This window comes from Mustelus asterias, chromosome 15 (genome assembly GCF_964213995.1).
Source record: "Mustelus asterias chromosome 15, sMusAst1.hap1.1, whole genome shotgun sequence".
In the NCBI taxonomy this organism is placed as follows: Eukaryota; Metazoa; Chordata; class Chondrichthyes; order Carcharhiniformes; family Triakidae; genus Mustelus; species Mustelus asterias.
The window spans coordinates 6,189,318-6,213,753 of record NC_135815.1 but is presented as its reverse complement, the minus strand read 5'-3'; the positions used below and the strand labels follow the sequence as shown (position 1 = coordinate 6,213,753).

Sequence of the window (24,436 nt, the reverse complement as noted above, 5' to 3'; positions counted from 1 at the left end):
TCAAGAACAGCTTCTTCCCTGCTGCTGTCAGACTTTTGAATGGACCTGCCTCGCATTAAGTTGATCTTTCTCTACACCCTAGCTATGACTGTAACACTACATTCTCCACTCTCTTCTTTCCTTCTCTATGAACGGTATGCTTTGTCTGCATAGCGCGCAAGAAACAACACTTTTCACTGTATGTTAATACATGTGACAATGATAAATCAAATCAGAAAATGGAAATCTCACGGTAAATCCTGGGGATAAATGTGTAACGTCAGCCCTCATTTCTAAAGAAGGATATGAAGATAAAGCCAAAGCGGGTGAATGGAGTTAAGATGGAAATCAGCCGTGATCTCAGAGGTTGAACAGGCTCAAGGTGCCGAATGGCCTCCTCCTGTTCCCACACACCGCTGGGATTGGTGTCGGAAGCTCGGCAAGACTGTTGGACTCCCGGGGTTCCAACAATCTGCTGTAACTGAGGGTGTGAATCTCAGAAGGGAAAGGGTCACATGGGAGGGAGGGTTGGCGCACAGAATTGAACACTTCGGGATTAAATTTAATGAACACTGAACTTGTCATCTCGACATGAAGCTGTTCACGCAACAGCCATTCCCGATCCTGAGACTCCCCCGGCCTGCGGCACTGTTTCACTGGATATTGGCATCGCTGGCTAGGCCAGCATTTTAATGCCCTCATTGCCCTTGAGAAGGTGGTGGTGAGCTGCCTTCTTGAACCGCTGCAGCCCATGTGGTGTAGGTACACCCACAGCGCTGTTAGGAAGGGAGTTCCAGGATTTTGACCCAGCGACAGTGAAGGAACGGCTGATATATTTCCAAGTCAGGATGGTGAGTGACTCGGAGGGTTACTTGCAGGTGGCGTTGTTCCCATGTGTCTACTGCCCTCATCCTTCTAGATGGTAGGGGCTGTGGGTTTGGAAGGTGTTGTTGAAGGAGCCTTGGTGAGTTGCTGCACTGCATTTCATAAATTACACACACTGTGCCCCATTTAACTTTGACCTGCAAGTTGTTTAATCAAACTGCGGGTGTTTGCTGCTGCCCCCCATCACTCGCTTTCTGTGTTATCTTACTTCCTGTGCAGTGACTGATACCATAGAACAGTTGCAGATGCCACGTCTGTGTGTGTGCACGTGTGTGTGTGTGCGTGCACGTGTGTGTGAAGGCAAGCATGCACATGCCTGTGTCTGTGTGTGTGTGCATGTGGGTGTGTGTGCGTCTATGTGTGAAGGCGAGCATGCATGTGCTTATGCGTGAATGTGTGTGTGTGTGCAAGGCACATGTGTGGGTGTGTGTATGTGTGTGTGTACATGTGTGCATGTTTGTATATGCATGTGTGTATGGGTGCATGTGAGTGTGTGCATGTGTCAGTGTGCGTGTGTGTGTGGGTGCATGTGTGTGTGTGTGTGTGAGTGCGTGTGCGTGTGTGTGTGTGAGTGTGTGTGAGTGCGTGTGTGTGCGTGTGTGTGTGTGAGTGTGTGTGAGTGTGGGTGCGTGTGGGTGTGTGTGGGTACATGTGAGAGTGTGTGTGTGTGAGAGTGTGTGTGTGCATGTGTGTGTGTGCGTGTGGGTGCATGTGTGTGTGTGTGTGTGTGTGTGCGTGTGAGTGTGTGTGGGTGTATGCGTGTGTGTGGGCACGTGTGAGTGTGTGTGTGTGCATGTGAGAGAGTGTGTGTGTGAGTGTGTGTGCGTGTGTGAGAGTGTGTGTGTGGGTGCATGTGTGTGCGTGTGTATGTGTGTGTGTGGGTGCGTGTGTGGGTGCGTGTGCGTGTGTTTATGTGTGAAAGTGTGTGGGTGTGGGTGTATGTGTGAAAGTATGTGTGTGTGTGTGTGTGGGTGCGTGTGCGTGTGTGTATGTGTGAAAGTATGTGTGTGTGTGGGTGCGTGTGCGTGTGTGTATGTGTGAAAGTATGTGTGTGTGTGTGTGTGTGTGGGTGCGTGTGCGTGTGTGTATGTGTGAAAGTATGTGTGTGTGTGTGTGTGGGTGCGTGTGCGTGTGTGTATGTGTGAAAGTATGTGTGTGTGTGTGTGTGGGTGCGTGTGCGTGTGTGTATGTGTGAAAGTATGTGTGTGTGTGGGTGCGTGTGCGTGTGTGTATGTGTGAAAGTGTGTGTGTGTGTGTGGGTGCGTGTGCGCTGTACGGACTCACACACACACACACACACACACAGCGAATTGAATCTCACCTCAATCACACGATATGAAAAGTGATGAGTCTGCCTCACATTGTGAGGGTCTCTATAAATAGCAACACATGTGGGCAGATAAAATATCCTGACACAACACTTCACACACATCAACTGCCAGGCTCCATGACATCATGAAGACATTTAACGGCATTCACTCGTTATTCTTCCTGCCTCAGTGCAGGGTGCTGTGCCAATCGGTAAAACACACCCCCATCGAACAGAAAACTCGACCCTGCCCCCCCCCGCACCCCCCAGCCGACACTGGACACGCGCTGCCAGACCACAGCAACTCAAACCCTGAGCAACAAACAAACACAGATCGAGGGGCAGAGAGAACTCTGCTGCCCTACTCTCAACAGCAAAAAGTGGAGGGTGTGATAGTGAGGGAGGGTCAGAGTGAGGGAGGGTCAGAGTGAGGGAGGGTCAGAGTGAGGGAGTGTCAGAGTGAGGGAGTGTCTCAGTGAGGGAGGGTCAGAGTGAGGGAGGGTCTCAGTGAGGGAGGGTCAGAGTGAGGGAGTGTCTCAGTGAGGGAGAGTCAGAGTGAGGGAGGGTCTCAGTGAGAGAGGGTCAGAGTGAGGGAGTGTCTCAGTGAGGGTGGGTCAGAATGAGGGAGTGTCTCAGTGAGGGAGGGTCAGAGTGAGGGAGGGTCAGAGTGAGGGAGTGTCAGAGTGAGGGAGTGTCTCAGTGAGGGAGGGTCAGAGTGAGGGAGGGTCAGAGTGAGGGAGTGTCAGAGTGAGGGAGGGTCAGAGTGAGGGAGGGTCAGAGTGAGGGAGGGTCAGAGTGAGGGAGTGTCAGAGTGAGGGAGTGTCAGAGTGAGGGAGTGTCAGAGTGAGGGAGTGTCAGAGTGAGGGAGTGTCAGAGTGAGGAAGGGTCAGAGTGAGGGAGTGTCAGAGTGAGGGAGTGTCAGAGTGAGGGAGTGTCTCAATGAGGGAGTGTCTCAGTGAGGGAGTGTCAGAGTGAGGGAGTGTCTCAGTGAGGGAGTGTCAGAGTGAGGGAGGGTCGGAGCGAGGGAGGGTAGGAGTGAGGGAGTGTCAGAGTGAGGGAGGGTCAGAGTGAGGGAGTGTCTCAGTGAGGGGGGAACTTTCCCGTCCTGCCCGCCACGGGAATCGTAGCGGTGGTGGGGGGGCCGGGGCCGGGGCCGGGGCCGGGCGGGGGTGTGTGGGGGGGGGGGGGGGGGGGGGGGGGTTGGCTTTAGGGGGGGGGGGGGCAGGAACCATGCAAATGTCCGCTGACCTCGGGCGGAATTTTCCGGTTTTGGGGCGAGCGCGGCTGGAAAATCCCATCCTTCGTTCCAAAAAAAGTACTTGGGATACAGAATGAATAAAAATCTTACAAATGATAATCCGATCGAGATTAGAGTTTACATTTAATGTCCTGGGACATTTACCCTCCATCGAAGATTTTGATTCTGGTGGGTTCCACTTGCTTGCTGGGATGCTCTTTGTTAACACTCGTCTCCATCCTCTCCCTCTCCTTGTCAAAGCTTCCTGCTGTTTTCCTTCCAGTTCCATCGCTATCACACTGCGAAGATTCATACCATTTAATCTGGAAAAGGCAGATGGCGTTACATTTGTTTTCTTATCGCTCTTGTCCGAGCACTGACACAAGCTTTTAACTCTTTACAGCTTCCTGATTTTTTTGTTGTTGCAGCGTCTAAGGAACAGGAGGGACGGAAAGGTCACCTTAGCGAAGATGCTGACAGGGTGGATGCTGAGCGGATGTTTCCCCTGGCGGGGGGAAACCGAGATACGGTGCGAAAATAACGGGTCTCTCCTGTCAGACGGAGAGAAGGAGGGGATGTCTTCCCTCAGAGGGAAGTTTGGAATTCTCTTCCTCAGAGAGCAGTGGAGGCTGGGTCACCGAGTTAGACTGATTTTTGATCGACAAGGGGGTTGAGGGTTATGGCAGGGGTGGGGGTGAGGGGGGTGGGGGGATGGGCAGGGGAGTGGGGTTGAGTCCACAATCGGGTGAGACAAGATCTTACCGAACGGCGGAGCAGGCTCAAAGGGCCGAATGGCCTCCTCCTGCTCCGAATTTTTATGCTTCTATTTCTTACGACCTCCGGTTAAGAAGTGTACCTCACAGAAGGCAACTATTAGGTTCACTGTGACCCGTGCCGGCAACTTGACAGAAGAATTTGACTAATCCTGTTCCACTTCTCTTCCCGCGTGGCTCCGTAAATTATTGCCCTCAAAGCAGTGAAAGCAATCTCTTTTCCGAAACGTTACCTGATTCCACCACCCAGTCAGATTCCAGATCACAAATGGTGCTTAATAAATTCCCCCAGCATCACCACCCTCCCACCCCCCATCACCTTCCGCCATCAGAAATAGCCTCTCCTTATTGAATGCACCAAAACTGTCCAAGACTTTGAAGAGGGCCCCCAGTCCAACGCCGGCATCCCCACATCAAGACTTTGAACCCCTTTGCTACATTGCCCCATAACCTCCTCTCCCCTCAGCGGAATAGCCCAGCTTCTGCAGCCTGTCTACGTGAGCATTCTGATGAATCTAGAGTCCAGGGGTGGGATCTTCTGGCCACGCTTGCCCCAAAACTGGAAAACCCCTGCCTGAGGTCAGCAGACCTTTGCACAATCCACCTCCTACCCACCCCCTGCCCCACGCCCGCTACGATTCCCGTGGCAGGTGGGACAAAAAACTCCCCCCACCAGATCTCGTCCCATAGAACCACAGAATCCCTCCAGTGCAGGAAGAGCCCACTCGGCCCATCAAGTCTGCAATGACTCTCCAGAAAATGCATCCCACCCAGGTCCTCCCTGTAACCTCGTTTATTTATCATGGCCAAAGACCTGAACCTACACATCGCTGGGCGCTTTCAGTAAATTGTGGCTAATCTCTTCTGCACCCTCTCTCACGCCTTGACATCCTTCCTAAAGTCTGGTGCCCCAGAACTGGACACTACTATAGCTGGGTATTGTTCAGAGGCCCAGGAGAACTTTCCTCCATTTGTATTCTGTGCCTATAGTTCGACAGCTTTCATTAATTTGTTCACAGAATCGCTGGCAAAACCACTGCCCAAGTGACTTGATAGATCACGTCACAGTGAGGGTCTGGAGTTACATAGAATAGAATCCCGACAGTACAGAACAAGGCCATTTGGCCCATCAAGGCTGCACCGAACACAATCCCACCAAGACCCTATCCCCGTAACCCCACATATCTCATAGAAATCATAGAAACCCTACAGTGCAGAAGGAGGCCATTCGGCCCATCGAGTCTGCACCGACCACAATCCCACCCAGGCCCTACCCCCACATATTTTACCCACTAATCCCTCTAACCTACACATCCCAGGACACTAAGGGGCAATTTTTTAACCTGGCCAATCAACCTAACCCGCACATCTTTGGACTGTGGGAGGAAACCAGAGCACCCGGAGGAAACCCACACAGACACGAGGAGAATGTGCAAACTCCACACAGACAGTGACCCGAGCCGGGAATCGAACCCGGGACCCTGGAGCTGTGAAGCAGCAGTGCTAACCACTGTGCTACCGTGCTATCCTGCTAATTCCCCTGATACTAAGGGGCAATCTAGCATGGCCAATGCACTTAACCTGCACATCTTTAGACTGTGGGAGGAAACCGGAGCACCCAGAGGAAACCCACGCAGACATGGGGGGAATGCGCAAGCTCCACACACAGTCACCCAAAGCCGGATTTGAACAGAGGTCCCTGGCGCTGTGAGGCAGCAGTGCAGCTCCGAGGCATGGAGGCCTAAGGATGGCAGATTTCCTTCCCTAAAGAGCATTACATTTTGACCACTCTGATTACTGAGGCCAATTTCCAATTCCGGGTGCACTTAAATCTGAACAGCTGCAGTGGGATTTGAACCCGTAACCCCAGGGCATTAGCGTGGGCCTTTGGCTCAATGACATTAGCTCCACTCACCGTCTCCCCTCAGCTTAGTAACCTCGTCATGCAGCCACTGTGTGATTTTACAGCCATCAGCGATTTGTGTACATCCTCCCTGGTTCTGACTGCCCTTTAGAACGGGAAAGTGTAAATACTTGTGGGTTATCCTTACCCGAGCTAATCTTTGCTTCCAACTGCTGGAGGCCACCAGCTTCCCGGAACTGGGCCAGTTGACGGTGGACATGATGTATATCTCTTTGCTTGCCTTCTGCTTGGATCTCAGGAGTGCCAGGGCCATTTTGGTGGCAGTGCCAGGCGGGTTGGGGTTGTAGGAGCTGATGCACCAGGTGGCGTACATGGAGAGTTTGGGAGCGGTGTGCTGGGCGTGGTTGGGTTTGGTGTAGTTCAAGAAGCACCAGCTGACGCTGGTGGAGGTGCGAAGGCTGGGGAACTGGAGGAACTGCTGGAGGTCTGCCACGTCGGACAGGAGAATGGTGCCCCCCACCACCGTGCCGCCCTGGCTGGCGGGCACCTGGACCAGCATGCTGATGGGAAACTTCTGAATCTGCTGGGTCTGAGAGTCTGAGGTGGCCTCGCTGGGCGAGGGGGGAGCTCGCGGGGGGCTGTCAGCGTCAACACTCTCCAATGACTCCATGTCGCTGCACTGGCTCGGGAAGAGGCGTTCCTCGGAGGGGATGGACTCCAGGGTCTGGAGGCTGTATCGCTGCGACGAGGAAGAGGAGGATAATGGGGAGGACCGCCCCTCTTTCAGTTCGGTGGTACAGGACTGCCGCACCAGTTGCGGTTTGGCCGGCTTGGCCGCATTCTGCGCCATCGCGGCCGTCGAGACGTTTGACTCGTGGAGGCTCAGCTTCTCCAGCATCTGGCCACAAATCTTCTCCTCCTTGATCCGTTTCTGTTGCTTGGTCTCCATGAAGAGCTCCAAGCTGCTGGCGGGAGACAGCATTCGCTTACTCCCTCCGATGGAAGAGGAGTTATCCGTACTCCCCAGGCTCAGACTCAGCGGCACCGAGACCTCGATCTTGCCCGCCATTGAGGGGGGCAGCTTCCATTGCGGGTACTGCAGCAGTCCTCGCCGCTGGGCTGCCAACACGTGTGCCAGCTCCTGGCCCATGCCCTGCACGGCCGTGGTGCTCACCAGTGTGCCCTTGGGCAGGTAGTCCTCCACCTTGCAGATGACGATGGCATTGTTGCCACTGGGCGGGCGGGAGCCCAGGACGTGCGAGACGCTGGTGTACATGACGCTGCCGTAGGTGGGCACGTTGGCCTGAATCCTAACTGGCACCAGCAGCGAGGGCGAGGGCCGCATGGCCCCTGAACCCGGAGCGACGATGACCTCGGGGACGCGCGGTCCGGCCACGTTTGCCAATCCCCCGCCGCGGTCTTGCTGGAACTTGGCCCGACGGTTCGGGGAGTGCTGAGGGGAGGCGCGGGGTGAGGAGGGTGGGTGATCCTTGTCCCTCGAACCTGCTCGGCTCTGGAGTCGTCTCTCGGCTGGCGGGCCTGGCTGATGGGCTGGGAAAGCTTCGCTCGAATTTGACGGGTGTAACGGGATGCCCGGTGGTACCTGCGGGTAGGGAGGCGGAATAACTGCCCGCTGCGAGGCGTAAAGGTCAGAGGGCGCTGGTTCCGTGCCGCCGGGAGGGATCAGGTGCCCCGGCCCCGGGACTGAAATCTCACTCGGAGGTTGGGCGAGGAAGTAGGGGATGGGTTGTTGGTGGTGATGGAACAGGTGCCACGGCTGATGCAGGTCAGGTTGAGGGTCACCGGGCAGCTGGCAAATTGGAGATCCGCACACCACCTTGCGGCCATCGTCCAGCGGTACCGGAGACAGTGAGTGGTGGCGAGGGCCCCGGGCACCGATTGGGCACACTTGGCCAATCTGCATTGGCTCTGCTGCTTCCTGGGCATGCTCCAGTTGGGGATTCTCGGAATACTGGCTGAGGGAGGCCTGGCGCACCAGGAAGCATTTCCTCCTTTCTTTGACGACGGGCGAGGAGGCGCGTAAGGGGGGGGCCGCGCACGGGCCCCCGGACAGGTTGCCGTAGTCGAAGGATTTGCTGCGTATCTCGGCCATCTCCATGTAGGGCTGGCACGGGGCTTGCTCCGAGGCCGAGCGTCTCATCTCCTTCTGCTGCTGGTGGAGCAGATCCAGGGAGCTGATCCCGTACGGCACCGTCAGGTATTCCGCGGCCTTGCTGAAGTCCTCCATCTTGGCGGCGGCCGCAGGCTTCAGAGTCTCCTCTCTCTCCAGTGAGAGGGAGAAGCTGGAGCTGTGAGACCAGTTGCTGTCCTGGCTGGGACTCCGGGACAGAGTGCCGGACTCCAGGCTGGATTCCCCGGATGAGTATTCCAGGTCCGCCAGCCGCAGCCTCTTTTTCTTGGGTGGGAGCTTCTCTGCGGGCAGCTGGGACAGCGTCTCGCTCCTCTGAGGCCACTGGAACTCCTCGGCCATTTTCTCCGGCTCCTTGGCGGGAGCCTCCTGCTCCTTCTCCGGCTTGTCCGGCTCCTCCGTCACGCGGATCTCGGGCACCTGGATGTTGTGCTGACGCACCAGTTTGGGTTGCAGCTGAGGCTGAGGGGGCAGCGAGCCGGCCTGGTGCTCGCCGGCCTCAGACTTCCCCAGCGCCGGCTCCCCGCCAGCCGCCGGAACGTCACCCGTCCCGGCATGCTGGGCCGGGATCAGCTCCATGGACTCCGTGCGCTCGAAGGAGCTGGGCCGGCTCAGGGAGTTGGTGTGCTGGATGACGGAGATTTCGTTTCCCGTCGCCCTGCGGCTGGCATCCGCCACCGGCTTGCCCTGCGGCGAGTTAGGCCAGGCCTCGGCGGAACCCTGGGCCTCCTCCAGTGCATGAGGCTCCCCCACCTCCACCTTCCTGCGGAATTCCAGCAGGCTGCCCCCCGAGTCCTTGGAGGAGCCGTGGAAACTGGAAGCGGTCATGGTGGAAACGGAAACAGTCCTGGAGACGGGCTCCTGATCGAGGGGCGCGCACTCCACTTTACAATCACCCATCGAGGCCAGCGATGTGGTGGAGCCACTGTACTGGCTGCTGTAACCACTGGGAAGGTCTTCCTCATCTCCCACACTCTTTTCTTTCCTCCTTTTCCTGAAGGGTAAGTTCTCCAGTCCTTGGCCGGTCTTGTAGTGCACGGTCTGCGAGTGTGGCCTATATTCTGGGCAGCCCTCACCGGCCAGCCTGGGGATTGTCGTGTTCACCCGGGGCCCGTGCAGCTGGGAGCAATAGAACTTCCGGTGGGCCTCAAAGTTGTCCCAGATTTGGTATTTGATTCCACATATTTCGCACTCGTACACTGAGCCCTTGCCCGGTTGACTTTTCCTCACCAGGAGCGAGAGATCCCCATCGCCAGCCTCGCCCTCCTCCAGCTTGGCAGCCACCATGTGAGGGTTCTTGAGGAGGCCGTGGCCCTGATCTGCCTCGTCGGACATCCCGCCCGGGGGTGGGTGTCCCTCCAGCCCTGAGAACAGCTCGATGGCGGTTTGCCGCTTTAACATGCGCTGGTGCGACAGCCCGACTGAGCCAGAGTGAAAGACATCATCGGAGCCGGTCATCCTCTCGTCAAAGGAGTGGCTTCCTCTCAGCACCTGAGGGATACTCAGTCCGTTTCCTGAAGATATTGGCATTGAGTTGCTTCTGATTAGTGGTGTGCTGTCAGCCATATCTGTAGGGATGCCCAAAAGTTCCTTTTCCGCGGCTATTAAGGACTCACCGACATTGCCATGGAGGGAGCCTCCACAGTAGGCCTTTACCTCACTCCCAGGGTGTCCCATTAACACTTGTTGCTTCTGCAGCTCGGTGCTGTCTCCCCGATACAGCGAGAACTTCCTGGGCTTGACAGTGTTCAGCTGGCTGGGGTCAACCAGGACCTCGTTGTGTGTGATCAGCTGGATGATGTGTTCCTCGATGAATTTCTCAATGTCGGGTTTGGTGTTGGAGATGGTTACCGAGCTGCCCTTCTCCTTGAAGCCCATCAGCGGTGGTTCCTGAGTCACCATGCTCGCCGCCAGAGACCTCGGGGCAAGCCGGGCAAACTTGCCGAAGATGATTTCGGCATAAGACTTGGCGTTGGTGTTGGGGGGGCTGATCTGCTGCTCTGCGCTTTCGGAGCGGGAGAAGTAGCCCGAGTCCGTGCTGCCCTTACTGTGGGGACTTAACAGGTTGAGGGACTGATCACTATCCTGACCTCTCTTCTCACTCAACCTTAGTGCAAGCCTTTGTTTAATAGTGTGCGGACCGCCGTATTTCCAAACCACACCCGGACTCTGGGAGGGCTCTGTTTTGATGTACTGTGGGCTTTCGGTCGGAGTTTTAGTCCCTCCTTTTGGGACGATCAAAATGGGCACTTTTATTGGCCCTGCTGATGGCTCCTCACTGAACACATCAGAGTCGGAGCTGTACTTCTGCCCGATCTGCCCCAGCATCCCCCGCTCGGCTTTGGGAGAGTAGCACGGAATGATCTTCCCATCTTCGGGAATCTCGGACTCTGGCGCCACTCGCAACGACAGCCTCTTGTTGATGCCGATCTCCTCATCCGTGTCCGTGCTCTCGTCACCCTCGGAGTGAAGCTCGGCCTCCTCCCCAATCGCCGCCGGATCCGTGTCCGAACGGCACGCAGCCTCGGCCTCTGCCACCGAGACCAGGCCGGCTTTGATGGCGTGGGCGTGCGACTTGCGGTGCTTGTACAGGTTGCTCTTGGTCTTGAAGGAGAAGCCGCAGGGGGCGCAGGGGTAAGGCCGCTCGCCCGTGTGCGAGCGGATGTGCTTCTTTAGCACGCTGGGCTTGGCGCACGCCCGCCCACAGTACTGGCAAATGTGCTTGCCCGGCTTCTTGGGCCTCTTCTCTCTCCGCAAGGCCTCATCCCGCGATCCGAGCAGTGCCTGGGAATAGTGCCGGTAACCGGGCGGGAGAGGGCCCCCGGTTTTCTTGCTTAGCCCCATGCCGACGTGATGCTGGTGGTGGTGGTGGTGCGGTCGGTGCTGAAGAGGGTGGTAGGCCTCAGGCCGGCCAGCCTCCAATTGCCCTGCCAAGGACTGCCAGGCACGGCCCTCTGAACCCGGCTCTGCGGCGGATGTGGGCGGGTAGCCCGGGTGCCCGGCTTGGTGGGGGAAGTGGGGGAACGAGTGGGCGTAGTGGTGGTAGGGGTTACCCAGCAGATGGCGGTGCTGCTGTGTGTGCTGTGGGGCCTCGGCAGGGAGCTGAATCTTGGATGGATAGTAAGGCTGCCTTGGCCCCGTGCTGCCAACCTGGCCAGAATCTGGTGCCAGCCTTTGCCCCACCTGTTCGGAGAAAGTGCCCGGTTGCATAGAGGACAGATCCTGACTGCCGTGACCTGCAGGGCCTGTGTCTTCAGCTGTGCTCAACATAGCGCGTTTCGACTCCATCTTTATCAGGACGGTTGTAAGTGCCAGATTGCCAAGGCTGTGGAGAGGCACATCAACTGCATCTACAGCTGGGCCTGGTGACGTCCTGAGGCTGCCATTTGCCAGGAGTAGGTATCATGGACACAAACTATTGCTGGATCTGAAGAGAGTGCTTATCTGAACATCAAACAGAAGTGTGCAATCACAGAGTTCCCTTCATTCCACGCCCTGTTGCTTTCCTCTGTGAGTTACCAAAGTGCGGGGCAGGTTCCTGCAGACAAATTCAAGCTATTTTCCTGGCTGCACCCGAGGCAGACAGCTGGAAACCTTTTGCTTTCAATCGCTTTGTCTTTTCCATTATAAAGCGGCGTCCTTTTCAACAGGCGCGGGGAGACGCAAACGCCGCCGCCTCTCGCCTCCGTCCCTGCAGCATCGCCAGACCCTGGGAGGCACAGAAATCCGGAAAGGCCCCACTCTTGTCCTGACAATCGCCTCGGTGTCCTGCTGAACACGTGGACGGGATTGGAAACTTTTGGGATCTCAGGAGGGTTTTAACGGCTTCCTAAAGAAGGAAAACAAAAAAGAAAAATGTTAAGCAACAATTCCCAGTGAACGTTTTGATACTTAGAAGTGTGGGAATGGGGTCTACAGATTCAATTAGCCATCATAAGACCATAAGACATAGGGGCAGAATTAGGCCACTCGGCCCATCGAGTCTGCTCCGCCATTCAATCATGGCTGATATTTTTCTCATCCCCATTCTCCTGCCTTTTCCCCATAACCCCTGATCCCCTTATTAATCAAGAACCTATCTATCTCTGTCTTAAAGACACTCAATGACCCGGCCCCCACAGCCTTCTGCGGCAAAGAGTTCCACGGATTCAGCTGGATTTCACTGACAGCATGCGCACTTCTGATTAAGAAGGGCCCATGGCTACAAATCCCACCTCAGGAGACTTGAACATAACCTTTGAACCCCGAGCAAGAGTAGGCCATTCAAGCCTGGCCCCCCTGTTCAATGAGGACATGACCCAACACTTCTGGGTCTTAACTACATCATCTGCCCAAAACCCTTCACTCCATCCTGGTTCAGAAATTGGCCTAATTTGGCCCTCAGTGGCCCAGCCTGCACAGCTCTCTGAGGAACTCCACTGGGAACGCCTCTACTTTCTCAGGAGACTAAGGAAATTTGGCATGTCAGCTATGAATCTCATCGACCTTTACATATGCACCATAGAAAGCAAACTTTCTGGTTGTATCACAGCTTGGTATGACTTGGTACAGTGCCACCGCGCCGCCCATTGCATAATATGTTCAAGACTCTGATAGACAGATTGTTAATCAGTAAGGGAATCAAGGATTATGGGAATAAGGCGGGAAAGTGGAGATGAGGATTATCACATTAGGGTGGCACAGTGGTTAGCACTACTGCCTCACAGCGCCAGGGACCCGGGTTCGACTCTGGTCTCGGGTCACTGTCTGTGAGGAGTTTGCACATTCTTCCCGTGTCCCCGTGTCTACGTGGGTTTCCTCTGGGTGCTCCGGTTTCCTCTCACACGTGGACTGGCCATGCTAATTGCCTCAGTGTCCAAAGATGTGTATGTTAAGTGGGTTAGCCATAGTAAACGGAAATAGGGTGGGGGAGAGGGTCCGGGTAAGATACTCTGTCAGAGCGCTGGTGCAGACTCGATGGGCCGAATGGCCTCTTCTGCACCATGGAGATTCTATAATTCTATGATTTATCTGTAATGATCTGGTTGAATAGCAGGGCAGGCTTGATGTGTTGAATGGCCTACTTCTGCTCCTGTGTCCCATAGTCTAAGATTCACATTTTGTGTGATAGAAGATGCTGTACTGAGATTAGGGGGGTCGGTTCAGCTCAATTGGCTGGACAGCTGGTTAGTGAGGCTAACAGCATGGGTTCAGTGCCCCTATCGGCTGAGGTTATTCATGAAGGTCCCAGTTTGTCAACCTTGCCTAAGGTGAGGTGACCCTCAGGTTAAATCACCACCAGTCAGCTCTCCCCCTCAAAGGGGAGCCCAGTCTATGCCCATCTGGGACCATGACGACTTTACTTTTACGTCACTGAGGTTAGAGCTGGATTGTGACAATGCAAGGGATTTCATCCCACATCTAAGCATGATGCCCTCAATTATAAATCATAGAACCTCGACAGTACAGAAGGAGGCCATTCGGCCCTCAAGTCTGTGCCGACCACAATCCCACCCAGGCCCTATTCTTGTAACTCCATACATTTATCCTGCTAATCCCCCTGTCAGGAGGGTCAGTTTAGCACCTAACCCGTACATCTTTGGTGTGTGGGAGGAGACCGGAGCTCCTGGAGGAAACCCACACAGACACGGGGAGAACATGCAAATTCCACACAGACAGTGACCTGAGGCTGGAATTGAACCGGGTCCCTGGCGCTGTGAGGCAGCAGTGCTAACCACCGTGCTGTGCCACTGTGCTGACCACATGTTCCAATTCTTAACGTTAACATCTCTCATCTTGATAAATCTGTAAGTCACAAACGAATGCCACATTTTGGCAATCCTTTATCTATTTATTGGTGAAATTCTGCTTCTGTACGCTAAACCCCATCCTTCATCGCGATGGTGGAGGGTTCCCTGGCAAGGGTTAAACACCGTGCTTGTCAGAGCATGCTTTACAATTGTGGCCGGTTTTCTGAGACTGAACACAATCAGTTAGACAGGCAGGCACCTATGTTCTTGTCGGGTGGTGAATAATTAAACCACAGATTCTCAGATAAATAAATGCTGACCGAAATCTCACACACACAAATTCCCAAATAAAATTCCTTTTCAAAATAACCTGCCTTGTTGGAAGTACGTCCGGTAAGACAACGTATAATGTACAAAACACACACAGAGCAGCTGATTACAAAGGTTGGGGGCCGGGGCGGGGGTGGGGGGGGGGGGCATGCAAGGTGGGGGGAGAGTGGGAATGGGGGGGTTCAGGCTGAGGGCGGGGGAGGGAGGGGGTGGAATTCTACAGCTCAGGACCGAGGCTGCTGAAGGCGCACCCCTCAATGGTGATGTGACGGATACTGGAAGTCAGGACCGGAGGGGGTGCTGAGTTCTCGGAGTGCTGTAGGGCTGCAAGTGGTTACAGAGATGGTGTTCAATGTTTCTCTCTCCTACTGCGACTGGATATCATAGAGTCATAGAGGTTTGCAGCATGGAAACAGGCCCTTCGGCCCAATTCGTCCATGCCGTCCAGTTTTTACCACTAAGCTAGTCCCAATTGCCCGCGTTTGGCCCATATCCCTCTATACCCATCTTACCCATGTAACAGTCTAAATGCTTTTTAAAAGACAAAATTGTACCCGCCTCTACTACTACCTCTGGCAGCTTGTTCCAGACCCTCACTACCCTCAGTGAAAAAATGCCCCCCTGGACCGTTTTGTATCTCACCACCCACACCTTAAACCTATGCCCTCTCGTTTTAGACTCTCCTATCTTTGGGAAAAGATGTTGACTATCTCGCTGATCTATGCCCCTCATTATTTTATAGACCACGATAAGTGGATACTGATTTGAGAGTGGTTTGAGAGCATATATCCACTTCATCTGACGAAGGAGCAGCGCTCCGAAAGCTAATGGCACTTGCTACCAAATAAACCTGTTGGACTTTAACCTGGTGTTGTTAAAACTCTTACTGTGTGAACTCCACACAGACAGTGACCCGAGCTGGGAATCGAACCTGGGTCCCTGGTGCTGTGAGAAGTTAAATTAGGGCCATCTCAAAGTCTGTAAAGAATGGAGGATAAGTGCCCAGACTGATAGTCTGTCTCTCCCCTGTACAAGGGCTGAAAGACCTGCTGTATGTCCTGAGCATTTGTGGCTTCCGTGTTTGCAACATTTAACATATATAACCCAGGGAGGGGAAATGATCCCAGATAAAACAGCAGATTTCAAGGAATTCCACAACAAAGGAAGTGCTTAACAGGTCCCTTTGTTGGAATGTGAGGATCTAGAACAAAGGAAGCATTTGAGTGAGGTCGAAGATAAACACAGAAACCCTTCAGGCAACAGCTCAACATGTCTGGATGTGGGTTACACCTACTGTACCAAAACAAGTCATAGAGACCGTGATTGTTTCATCTCCAACTCTCATTATCTCCCCACCTCCCAAATGCAGTCCTGTCTTTGGAAAGACAAGGAGGTAGCTGTATAAAAATCTTTCAGTAAAGATAAAGGCAAAATACTGCAAATGTGGGAATTTGAAGCAAAAGCTGGGAAATCCCAGCAGGTCTGACAGCATCTGTGGAGAGAGAATAGAGTCAAACGTTTCGAGTCTGGGTGACACATCGTCAGAGCTCTCACAGGTCTCTTACTTATCTTTCATTCTCAGTTTAGAAATGTTTAATTGATGCCCAGTCTCAACAGCTTTTGGGGGAAGAGTCCAATTAAGATTTCCATCATCCTTTTGGTTTGTTGTCCCTCCTGAACACCTATCCTCCACCGGAGAAAGTAAATTTCTCTCTATACAACCGATCATGTCCTTAAATTATTTTAAATACCTCAGTGAGACCGCTCCTTAATTATCTCTAGTCCAGAGAATGCAAGCTATGTCCACACAGCCTGCCGTCATAATTTAACCCTTTAAGCCCTGGAATCCGCAGGGTCTCAGAAGAGATGCATGCCTGCAGAGATAGGGATCAGTATCTCGCTGTGGGTCAGGGTCAAGGCGCACGTCATTGTTTCTGTTATACACACACACACACTCACGCGAAAGGCTGTGCTCTGAATGAACAAGGAAATGATATTCAGTGAGATAATGGTGGGACAGCCCACTGTTGTCATTCCACCAAGCCAGACCAAACCAGCAGCCCGGAACCACAGTCGCATTTATTTTTCATGCGTGCCAGCTGGGGCACTTTCACCTCTGACTCACCAAGGTTCAGGGTTCAAATCGCACTGCTGACCTTCTGCACAGAAATCAAGGCTGACAATCTGGACCAGCGCTTCCCTCAGCTGCTCTCCATGTCCACACATCAGTCTGAATTAAAGTAACTTTTTTTTAAGTTTAAGTTTATTTATTCAATAGTGTCACAAGCAGGCTGACATTAACACTGCAATGAAGCTACTGTGAAAATCCCCTAATCGCCACACTCCGGCGCCTGTTCAGGTACACAGTGGCACAGTGTACGTATTGTGCCACTGCGCCACGGGCAGCACAGTGGTTAGTGCCGCTGCCTCACAGCGCCAGGGACCCGGGTCCGATTCCCGGCTTGGGTCACTGTCTATGTGGAGTTTGCACATTCTCCCCGTGTCTGCGTGGGTTTCCTCCGGGTGCTCCAGTTTCCTCCCACAGTCTGAAAGACGTGCTGGTTAGGGTGCATTGACCCGAACAGGCGCTGGAATGTGGCAACTAGGGGAATTTCGCAGTAACTTCATTGCAGCGTTAATGTAAGCCTTGCTTGTGACTAATAAATAAGCTTTACTTTACTTACACTGAGGGAGAGTTTAGCATGGCCAATTCACCTAACTAGCACATCTCGTGCTGTGGGAGGAAATCTGAGCACCTGGAGGAACCCAGGCGGACACGGGGAGAATGTGCAGACTCTGCACAGCCACCCGAACCGGGAACTGAACCCAGGTGCCAGGCACAGTGAGGCAGCAATGCTAACCGCTGTGCCATGCCACCCGAAATCCACAGCAAAATAAATCCACAATTCAATTATTGCTTCCCAAATTAGCTTAGTAGGGATACATTAATAGACCAGTCATAGTACAGGACGAGTAAGTTAGAGGCTTCAATTGATAATCTCAGAGAGTCATAGAGGTTTACAGCATGGAAACAGGCCCTTTGATCAACTTGTCCATGTCGCCCCTTTTTTTTAACCCCTAAGCTAGTCCCAATTGCCCGCATTTGGCCCATATCCCTCGATACCCATCTTACCCATGTAACTGCATAAACGCTTTTTAAAAGACAAAATTGTACCTGCCTCTGCTACTACCTCTAGCAGCTTGTTCCAGACATTCACCACCCTCTGTGTCAAAAAATTGCCCTTTTGGACCCTTTTGTATCTCTCCCCTCTCAACTTAAACCTATACCCTCTAGTTTTAGACTCCCCTACCTTTGGGAAAAGATGTTGATTATCTAACTGATCTATGCCCCTCATTATTTTATAGACCTCTATAAGATCACCCCTCAGCCTCCTACGCTTCAGAGAAAAAAGTCCCAGTCTATCCAGCCTCTCCTTATAACTCAAACCATCAAGTCCCGGTAGCATCCTAGTAAATCTTTTCTGCACTCCTTCCAGTTTAATAATATCCTTTCTATAACAGGGTGACCAGAACTGTACACAGTATTCCAGGTGTGGCCTTACCAATGTCTTGTACAACTTCAACAAGACATCCCAACTCCTGTATTCAGTGTTCTGACCAATGAAACCAAGCATGCCGAATGCCTTCTTCACCACTGTGTCCACCTGTGACTCCACATTCAAGGTGCTATGAACCTGTACCCCTAGATCTCTTTGTTCCATAAGTCTCTCCAATGTTCGACCATTAACTGAGTAAGTCCTGCCCTGGATCGATCTCTCAAAATGCATCACCTCGCATTTATCTAAATCATCTCCACCTGCCATTCGTTAGCCCACTGGCCCAATTGATCAAGATCCCGTTGCAATCCGAGATAACCTTCTTCACTGTCCACTATGACACTCTTGGTGTCATCTGCAAACTTACTAACCATGCCTCATAAATTCTCATCCAAATCATTAATATTTAGTGACAAATAACAGTGGACCCAGCATTGATCCCTGAGGCACACCTCTGGTCACAGGCCTCCAGTTTAAAAAACAACCCTCTACAACCACATCTGTCTTCTGTCATCAAGCCAATTTTGTATCCATTTAGATACCTCACCCTGGATCCCATAAGATTTAACCTGATGCAACAACCTACTATGCGGAGCTTTGTCAAAGGTCTTGCTAAAGTCCATGTAGACAACATCAACTGTACTGCCCTCATCGAGCTTCTTGGTTACCCCTTCAAAAAACTCAATCAAATTTGTGAGACATGATTTTCCACTCAGAAAACCATGCTAACTGTCCCTAATCAGTCCTTGCGTCTCTAAATGCCTGTAAATCCTGTCTCTCAAAATACCTTCCAACAATTTACCCACTACAGATGTGAGGTTCACTGGTCTGTAGTTCCCAGACTTTTCCCTGCAACCTTTTTTAAACAAAGGCACAACATTTGCCACCCTCCAATCTTCAGACACCTCACCCGTGACAATCGATGATTCAAATATTTCTGCTAGGGGACCCGCAATTTCCTCCCTAGCCTCCCACAGCGTCCTGGGATACACTTCATCAGGTCCTGGGGATTTATCTACCTTGATGCGCTTTAAGACTTCCAGCACCTTCTTCTCTGTAATATGTACACTCCTCAAGACATCACTATTTATTTCCCCAAGTTCCCTAACATCCATGCTTTTCTCAACAGTGAATACTGATGAGAAATATTCATTTAGGATCTCATCCATCTCTTGTGGATCTGCACATAGATGACCTTGTTGATCCTTCAGAGACTCTACTCTCTCCCTTGTTACTCTTTTGCCCTTTATGTATTTGTAGAAGCTCTCTGGATCTTCCTTTGCCTTATCTGCCAAAACAATCTTGTGTCCCCTTTTTGCCCTCCTGATTTCTCTCTTAACTCTACTCCTACACCCTCTGTACTCTTCAAGGGATCCACTTGATCCCAGCTGCCTATGCATGTCATGTGCCTCCTTCTTCTTCTTGACCATGGCCTCAATATCCCGAGTCATCCAGGGTACCCTACTTCTGCCAGCCTTGCCCTTCACTCTAAGAGGAATGTGCTGACCCTGAACCCTGGTTAACACACTTTTGAAAGCCTCCCACTTACCAGACATCCCTTTTCCTTCCCACAGACTCCCCCATTTAACTGTTGAAAGTTCCTGCCTGATACCATCAAAATTGGCCTTGCCCCAATTTAGAATTTAAACTTTTGGGCCAGACCTATCATTCTCCATATTTATCTTAAAACTAATGGAATTATGGTCACTGGTCCCAAAGTGATCCCTCACTAACACTTCTGTCACCTGCCCTTCCTTATTTCCCAAGAGGAGGTCAAGTTTTGCCCCCTCTCTAGTCAGGTCATTCACATACTGAATGAGAAATTCCTCCTGCATACACTCAACAAATTTCTCTCCATCCAAGCCTCTAATACTATGGCTGTCCCAGTCAATGTTGGGAAAGTTAAAATCCCCTGCTATTACCTCCCTATTTTTTGTTGGAGCTTTCTGTAATCTCCTTACGTATTTGCTCCTCAATTTCCCGCCAACTATTTGGGGGCCTATAGCACAACCCTATCAAAATGATTTCCCCCTTCTTATTTCTCTGAAGACATAAATTCAAATTCCTCTACAGGAATCAAAAGCTGAACTCAATTAATCGTGTCCCTGTTGTAAGGTTGCAGGTTTGTGTAGAAATGTTGACAAAAGACTACAACTTAGATGGTTTACAATGGCCAAGGTCTCAACAACTCCTGCACACCATGCCTGTAGCCACACTAAAATGGTCGAAAGCTTCAAGTTTTTAGGTGTCTGGATCACCAACAACCTGTCCTGGTCCCCCCATGCTGACACCATAGTTAAGAAAGCCCACCAAGGCTTCTACTTTCTCAGAAGTCAAAGGAAATTTGGCATGTCAGCTACGATTCTCACCAACATTTACAGATGCACCATAGAAAGCATTCTTTCTGGTTGTATCACAGCTTGGTATGGCTCCTGCTCTGCCCAAGACCACAAGGAACTACAAAAGGTCATGAATGTAGCCCAATCCATCACGCAAACCAGCCTCCCATCCATTGACTCTGTCTACACTTCCCACTGCCTCGGCAAAGCAGCCAGCATAATTCAGGACCCCATGCACCCCGGACATTCTCTCTTCTACCTTTTTCTGTCGGAAAAAAGATACAAAGGTCTGAGGTCACGTACCAACCGACTCAAGAACAGCTTCTTCCCTGCTGCCATCAGAATTTTGAATGGACCTACCTCGCATTAAGTTGATCTTTCTCTACACCCTAGCTATGACTGTAATACTACATTCTGCACTCTCTCCTTTCCTTCTCTATGAACGGTATGCTTCACTGTATACTAATGCATGTGACAATAATAAATCAAATCAAAATCAAATCAAATCAAATCAAATCACACTGGTGAGAACTCCTGTGTTACCAACACGTCACTTCCTATGTACAGGTCATGATAATATACACATGCATTCTGTTATTTAGGGGATAGTGTGAGAAGGTTGAGTTGAAGTGGAAGATCAGCCCTTACAGAATTGAATGTTGCAAGAGGATTGAGGGGCTGAATGGCCTTTTGCCACATTCCTAAAAATAATTCCATTTCAAGATGGCCAAGTGCTGACCGAAGGCAAGTGTTTTTCTCTCATTAACCGTCCGTATTTGGAAAGGATGCACATTCCAGTGAGTTGAAGGAGGAAGAGAGACAGTACGAAAGAAACACAGCGAAATCTGAAGTTTGACTTAAACCTACACAAAGTTTAGCTGAAGATAGCTGCAGTTGTGGTTAGCTGTGTGAAATGGCCAGTGCATTCTTCCGCTCTTACGCATGAAGCAGCTGAATTCTTCAAAGAACCAATTTGGAGGGAATATGGAAGAAATTAGAAATGGACTCATCCCGGCAGACTGAATCAAAATATAACAATGGACTAATTGGGGATTCACGCAATCTGCTTCTTAAAGCTGTCGTGTATCCTGACGTTCCTTATTAGGGACTTCTAACTGGAAATTATCCATCGGAATACAGGAGCAGGTGACAATAGGATAATTCAAGATGTGGAGTTGCCGGCATTGGACTGGGGTGGGAACAGTAAAAAGTCTCACAACACCAGCTTTAAGTCCAACAGGTTTATTTGGAATCACTAGCTTTTGGAGCGCTGCCCCTTCATCAGGTGATAAGCCATGGTACGGAATGCCATTCAGTGCCCCCAGCACTTACCATCTTAAATCAAACATCCAGAAACATCCTGGTTTGAAATTAATTTTATAGAATGTGGGCATCGCTGGCTATGCCAGTATTTATTGCCCATCTCTAGTCGCACTAGAAAAGGTGGTGGTGAGTTGCCATCTTGAACTGCAGCAGTCCCTGTGTAGTAGAAACACCCACAGTGCTGTGAGGGAGGGAATTCCAGGATTTTGACCCATCAAGGAATGGCAACATATTTCCAAGTCAGGATGGTGTGTGATTTGGACCCCGCTAATCCCCCTAATCTACCCATCTTTGGACATGAAGGGGCAATTTAGCCTGGCCATCCACCTTACCTAATCTTTGGACACCAAGAGGCAATTTAACATGGCCAGTCCACCTAACCTATACATCTTTGGATAGTAAGGGGCAATTTAGCATGGCTAATCCACCTAACCCACACATTTTTGGACATTAAGGGGCAATTTAGCATGGCCAATCCACCTAACCTACACATCTTTGGACACTAAGAGGCAATTTAGCATGGCCAATACACCTAACCCCTACACGTCTTTGCGCTTGTTACATCTTCAAAGAACTCTATCAAATTAGTCAAACATGATTTACCCTTCATAAATCTATGCTGACTCTGATAGATTACGTTTTGACTTTCCAAATATCCTGTTATTACTTCCTTAATAATGGATTCTAACAATTTCCCAAACTAACTGGGCTGTAGTTTCCTTTTTTAAAGTTTAAGTTTATTTATTAGCGTCACAAGTAGGCTTACATTAACACTGCAATGAGGTTACTGTGAAAATCCCCTGGTCGCTACACCCCGGCGCCTGTTCGGTTACACTGAGGGAGAATTTAGCATGGCCAATCCACCTAACCAGCACATCTTTCAGACTGTGGGAGGAAATCAGAGCATCCGGAGGAAACCCATGCAGACACGGGGAGAACGTGCAGACTCCGCACAGACAGCGACCCAAGCCGGGAATCGAACCCTTGCGCTGTGGAGCAGCAGTGCTAATCACTGTGCTACCATGTCGCCCTTTTTGAAGAGTGGCGTCATGTTCGCATTTTCTCATTGGAACCTTTCCTGAATCCAGGGAATTTTGGAATATTATAACCAATGGACAGACTGGCATGGAGGATATGAGGAGCTGGCTGGCGGAACAGAGGTTGACATGGAGGGTATTTGAGGCTATTGGAGATGAATAGGTTGGCAAGGAAGGCATGGGTAAGAGCTTTAGAACTTACCGTTCAAATGATTCCCTCATTCAGACTGTGATTCATGACCCCTCGGAGGGAATGTGGACCATATGTCCTTGGAAAGCTGACCCTGTCTCCAGGAAAATTGCGAGGGGCTCAGAGGTGCCTATCCCTGCAATGGAGCCGGCGAGGTTGGGAGTGCAAGGTATGGACTGGCGACCTGCACCAGCTCTCATTCTCATCCCACACTGACGGACACACTCAGCCCCTTACTATAGTCCTTACACACCTATGACTGTATGATCAAATTTCCCTCCAACTCGATTTTCAAGTTTGTTGATGACACCACTGTAGTGGGTCGGATCTCAAACAATGACGGGGCAGAGTACAGGAATGAGATAGAGAATCTGGCAAACTGGTGCGGCAATAATAATCTCTCCCTCAATGTCAACAAAATGAAAGAGATAGTCATCGACTGCAGGAAGCGTAAAGGAGAACATGCCCCTGTCTACATCAATGGGGACGAAGTAAAGATGGTCGAGAGTTTCAAGTTTTTAGGTGTCCAGATCACCAACAACCTGTCCTGGTCCCCCCATGCCGACACTATAGTTAAGAAAGCCCACCAACGCCTCTACTTTCTCAGAACAGAAGACTAATGAAATTTGGCATGTCAGCTACGACTCTCACCAACTTTTACAGATGCCCCATAGAAAGCATTCTTTCTGGTTGTATCACAGCTTGGTTTGGCTCCTGCTCTGTCCAAGACCACAAGAAACTACAAAGGGTCATAAATGAAGCCCAATCCATCACGCAAACCAGCCTCCCATCCATTGACTCTATCTATACTTCCCACTGCCTCGGAAAAATAGCCAGCTTAATCAAGGACCCCATGCATGCCGGACATACTTCCACCTTCTTCCGTCGGGAAAAAGATACAAAAGTCTGAGGTCACGTATCAACCGACTCAAGAACAGCTTCTTCCCTGCTGCCATTAGACTTTTGAATGGATCTACCTCACACTCGGTTGATCTTTCTCTGCACCCTAGCTGTGACTGTAACACTGCATTCTGTACTCTCTCATTTCCTTCTCTATGAATGTCTGTATAGTGCGCAAGAAACAATGCTTTTCACTGTATGTTAATACATGCGACAATAATAAATCAAATCAAATCAAACTGCTCCACTCTTTCCATATCAGCCTGCAATTTCTTTTCTCCTTCAAGTATTCATCCAATCTCCTTCTGAAAGTTACCATCGGTCAGTTTCCACCTCTGTCTCAGGCAGTACATTTCACACAGCTCAACTGGCCACAGAAGTAAATACTTTCACACATCACCACTGGTTCTTTTGCCAATTAAATCTGTCTGGTGACTGAACCCTCTGGAAACATTTTCCTCCTCCTTCACTCGACTGAAACCCTTTCTGATTCCAAACACTCTGCCAGATCTCCCATTAAACTTTGCCACTCTGAGGGGAGGCGATGGCCTCGTGGTATTATCGCTAGACTATTAATCCAGTAAACCCAGCTAACACTTTGGGGAACCGGGTTCGAATCCCACCACGGCAGCTGGTATAATTTGTATTCAACAAAAAATCTGGAATTAAGAATCTACTGATGACCATGAAACCCATTGTCAATTTTCGGAAAAACCCATTTGGTCCTTTAGGGAAGGAAACCTGCCATCCTTACCCGCTCTGGCCTACATGTGACTCCAGAGCCACAGCACTGCCCTCTGAAATGGCCAAGCAAGGCATTTAGTTCAAGGCCAAC

At 51.1% G+C, this 24,436-nt stretch overlaps 1 protein-coding gene across 5 annotated transcripts in view; it reads right to left on the bottom strand.

Annotated features, from left to right (window-relative positions):
• The window catches only part of hivep2a (HIVEP zinc finger 2a), a 222,851-nt gene that overhangs the window by 14,460 nt on the left and 183,955 nt on the right, over positions 1-24,436 (bottom strand). For all 5 annotated transcript variants that reach the window (XM_078229395.1, XM_078229396.1, XM_078229398.1 and 2 more), the window contains exons 2-3: positions 6,235-12,025; positions 3,576-3,733 (exon numbers count right to left, since the gene is read on the bottom strand). In XM_078229395.1, the coding sequence (XP_078085521.1) occupies positions 3,576-3,733; positions 6,235-11,484 (5,408 nt within the window). In that variant the 5' untranslated portion in view covers positions 11,485-12,025. The remainder of the gene's footprint in view (positions 1-3,575; positions 3,734-6,234; positions 12,026-24,436) is intronic.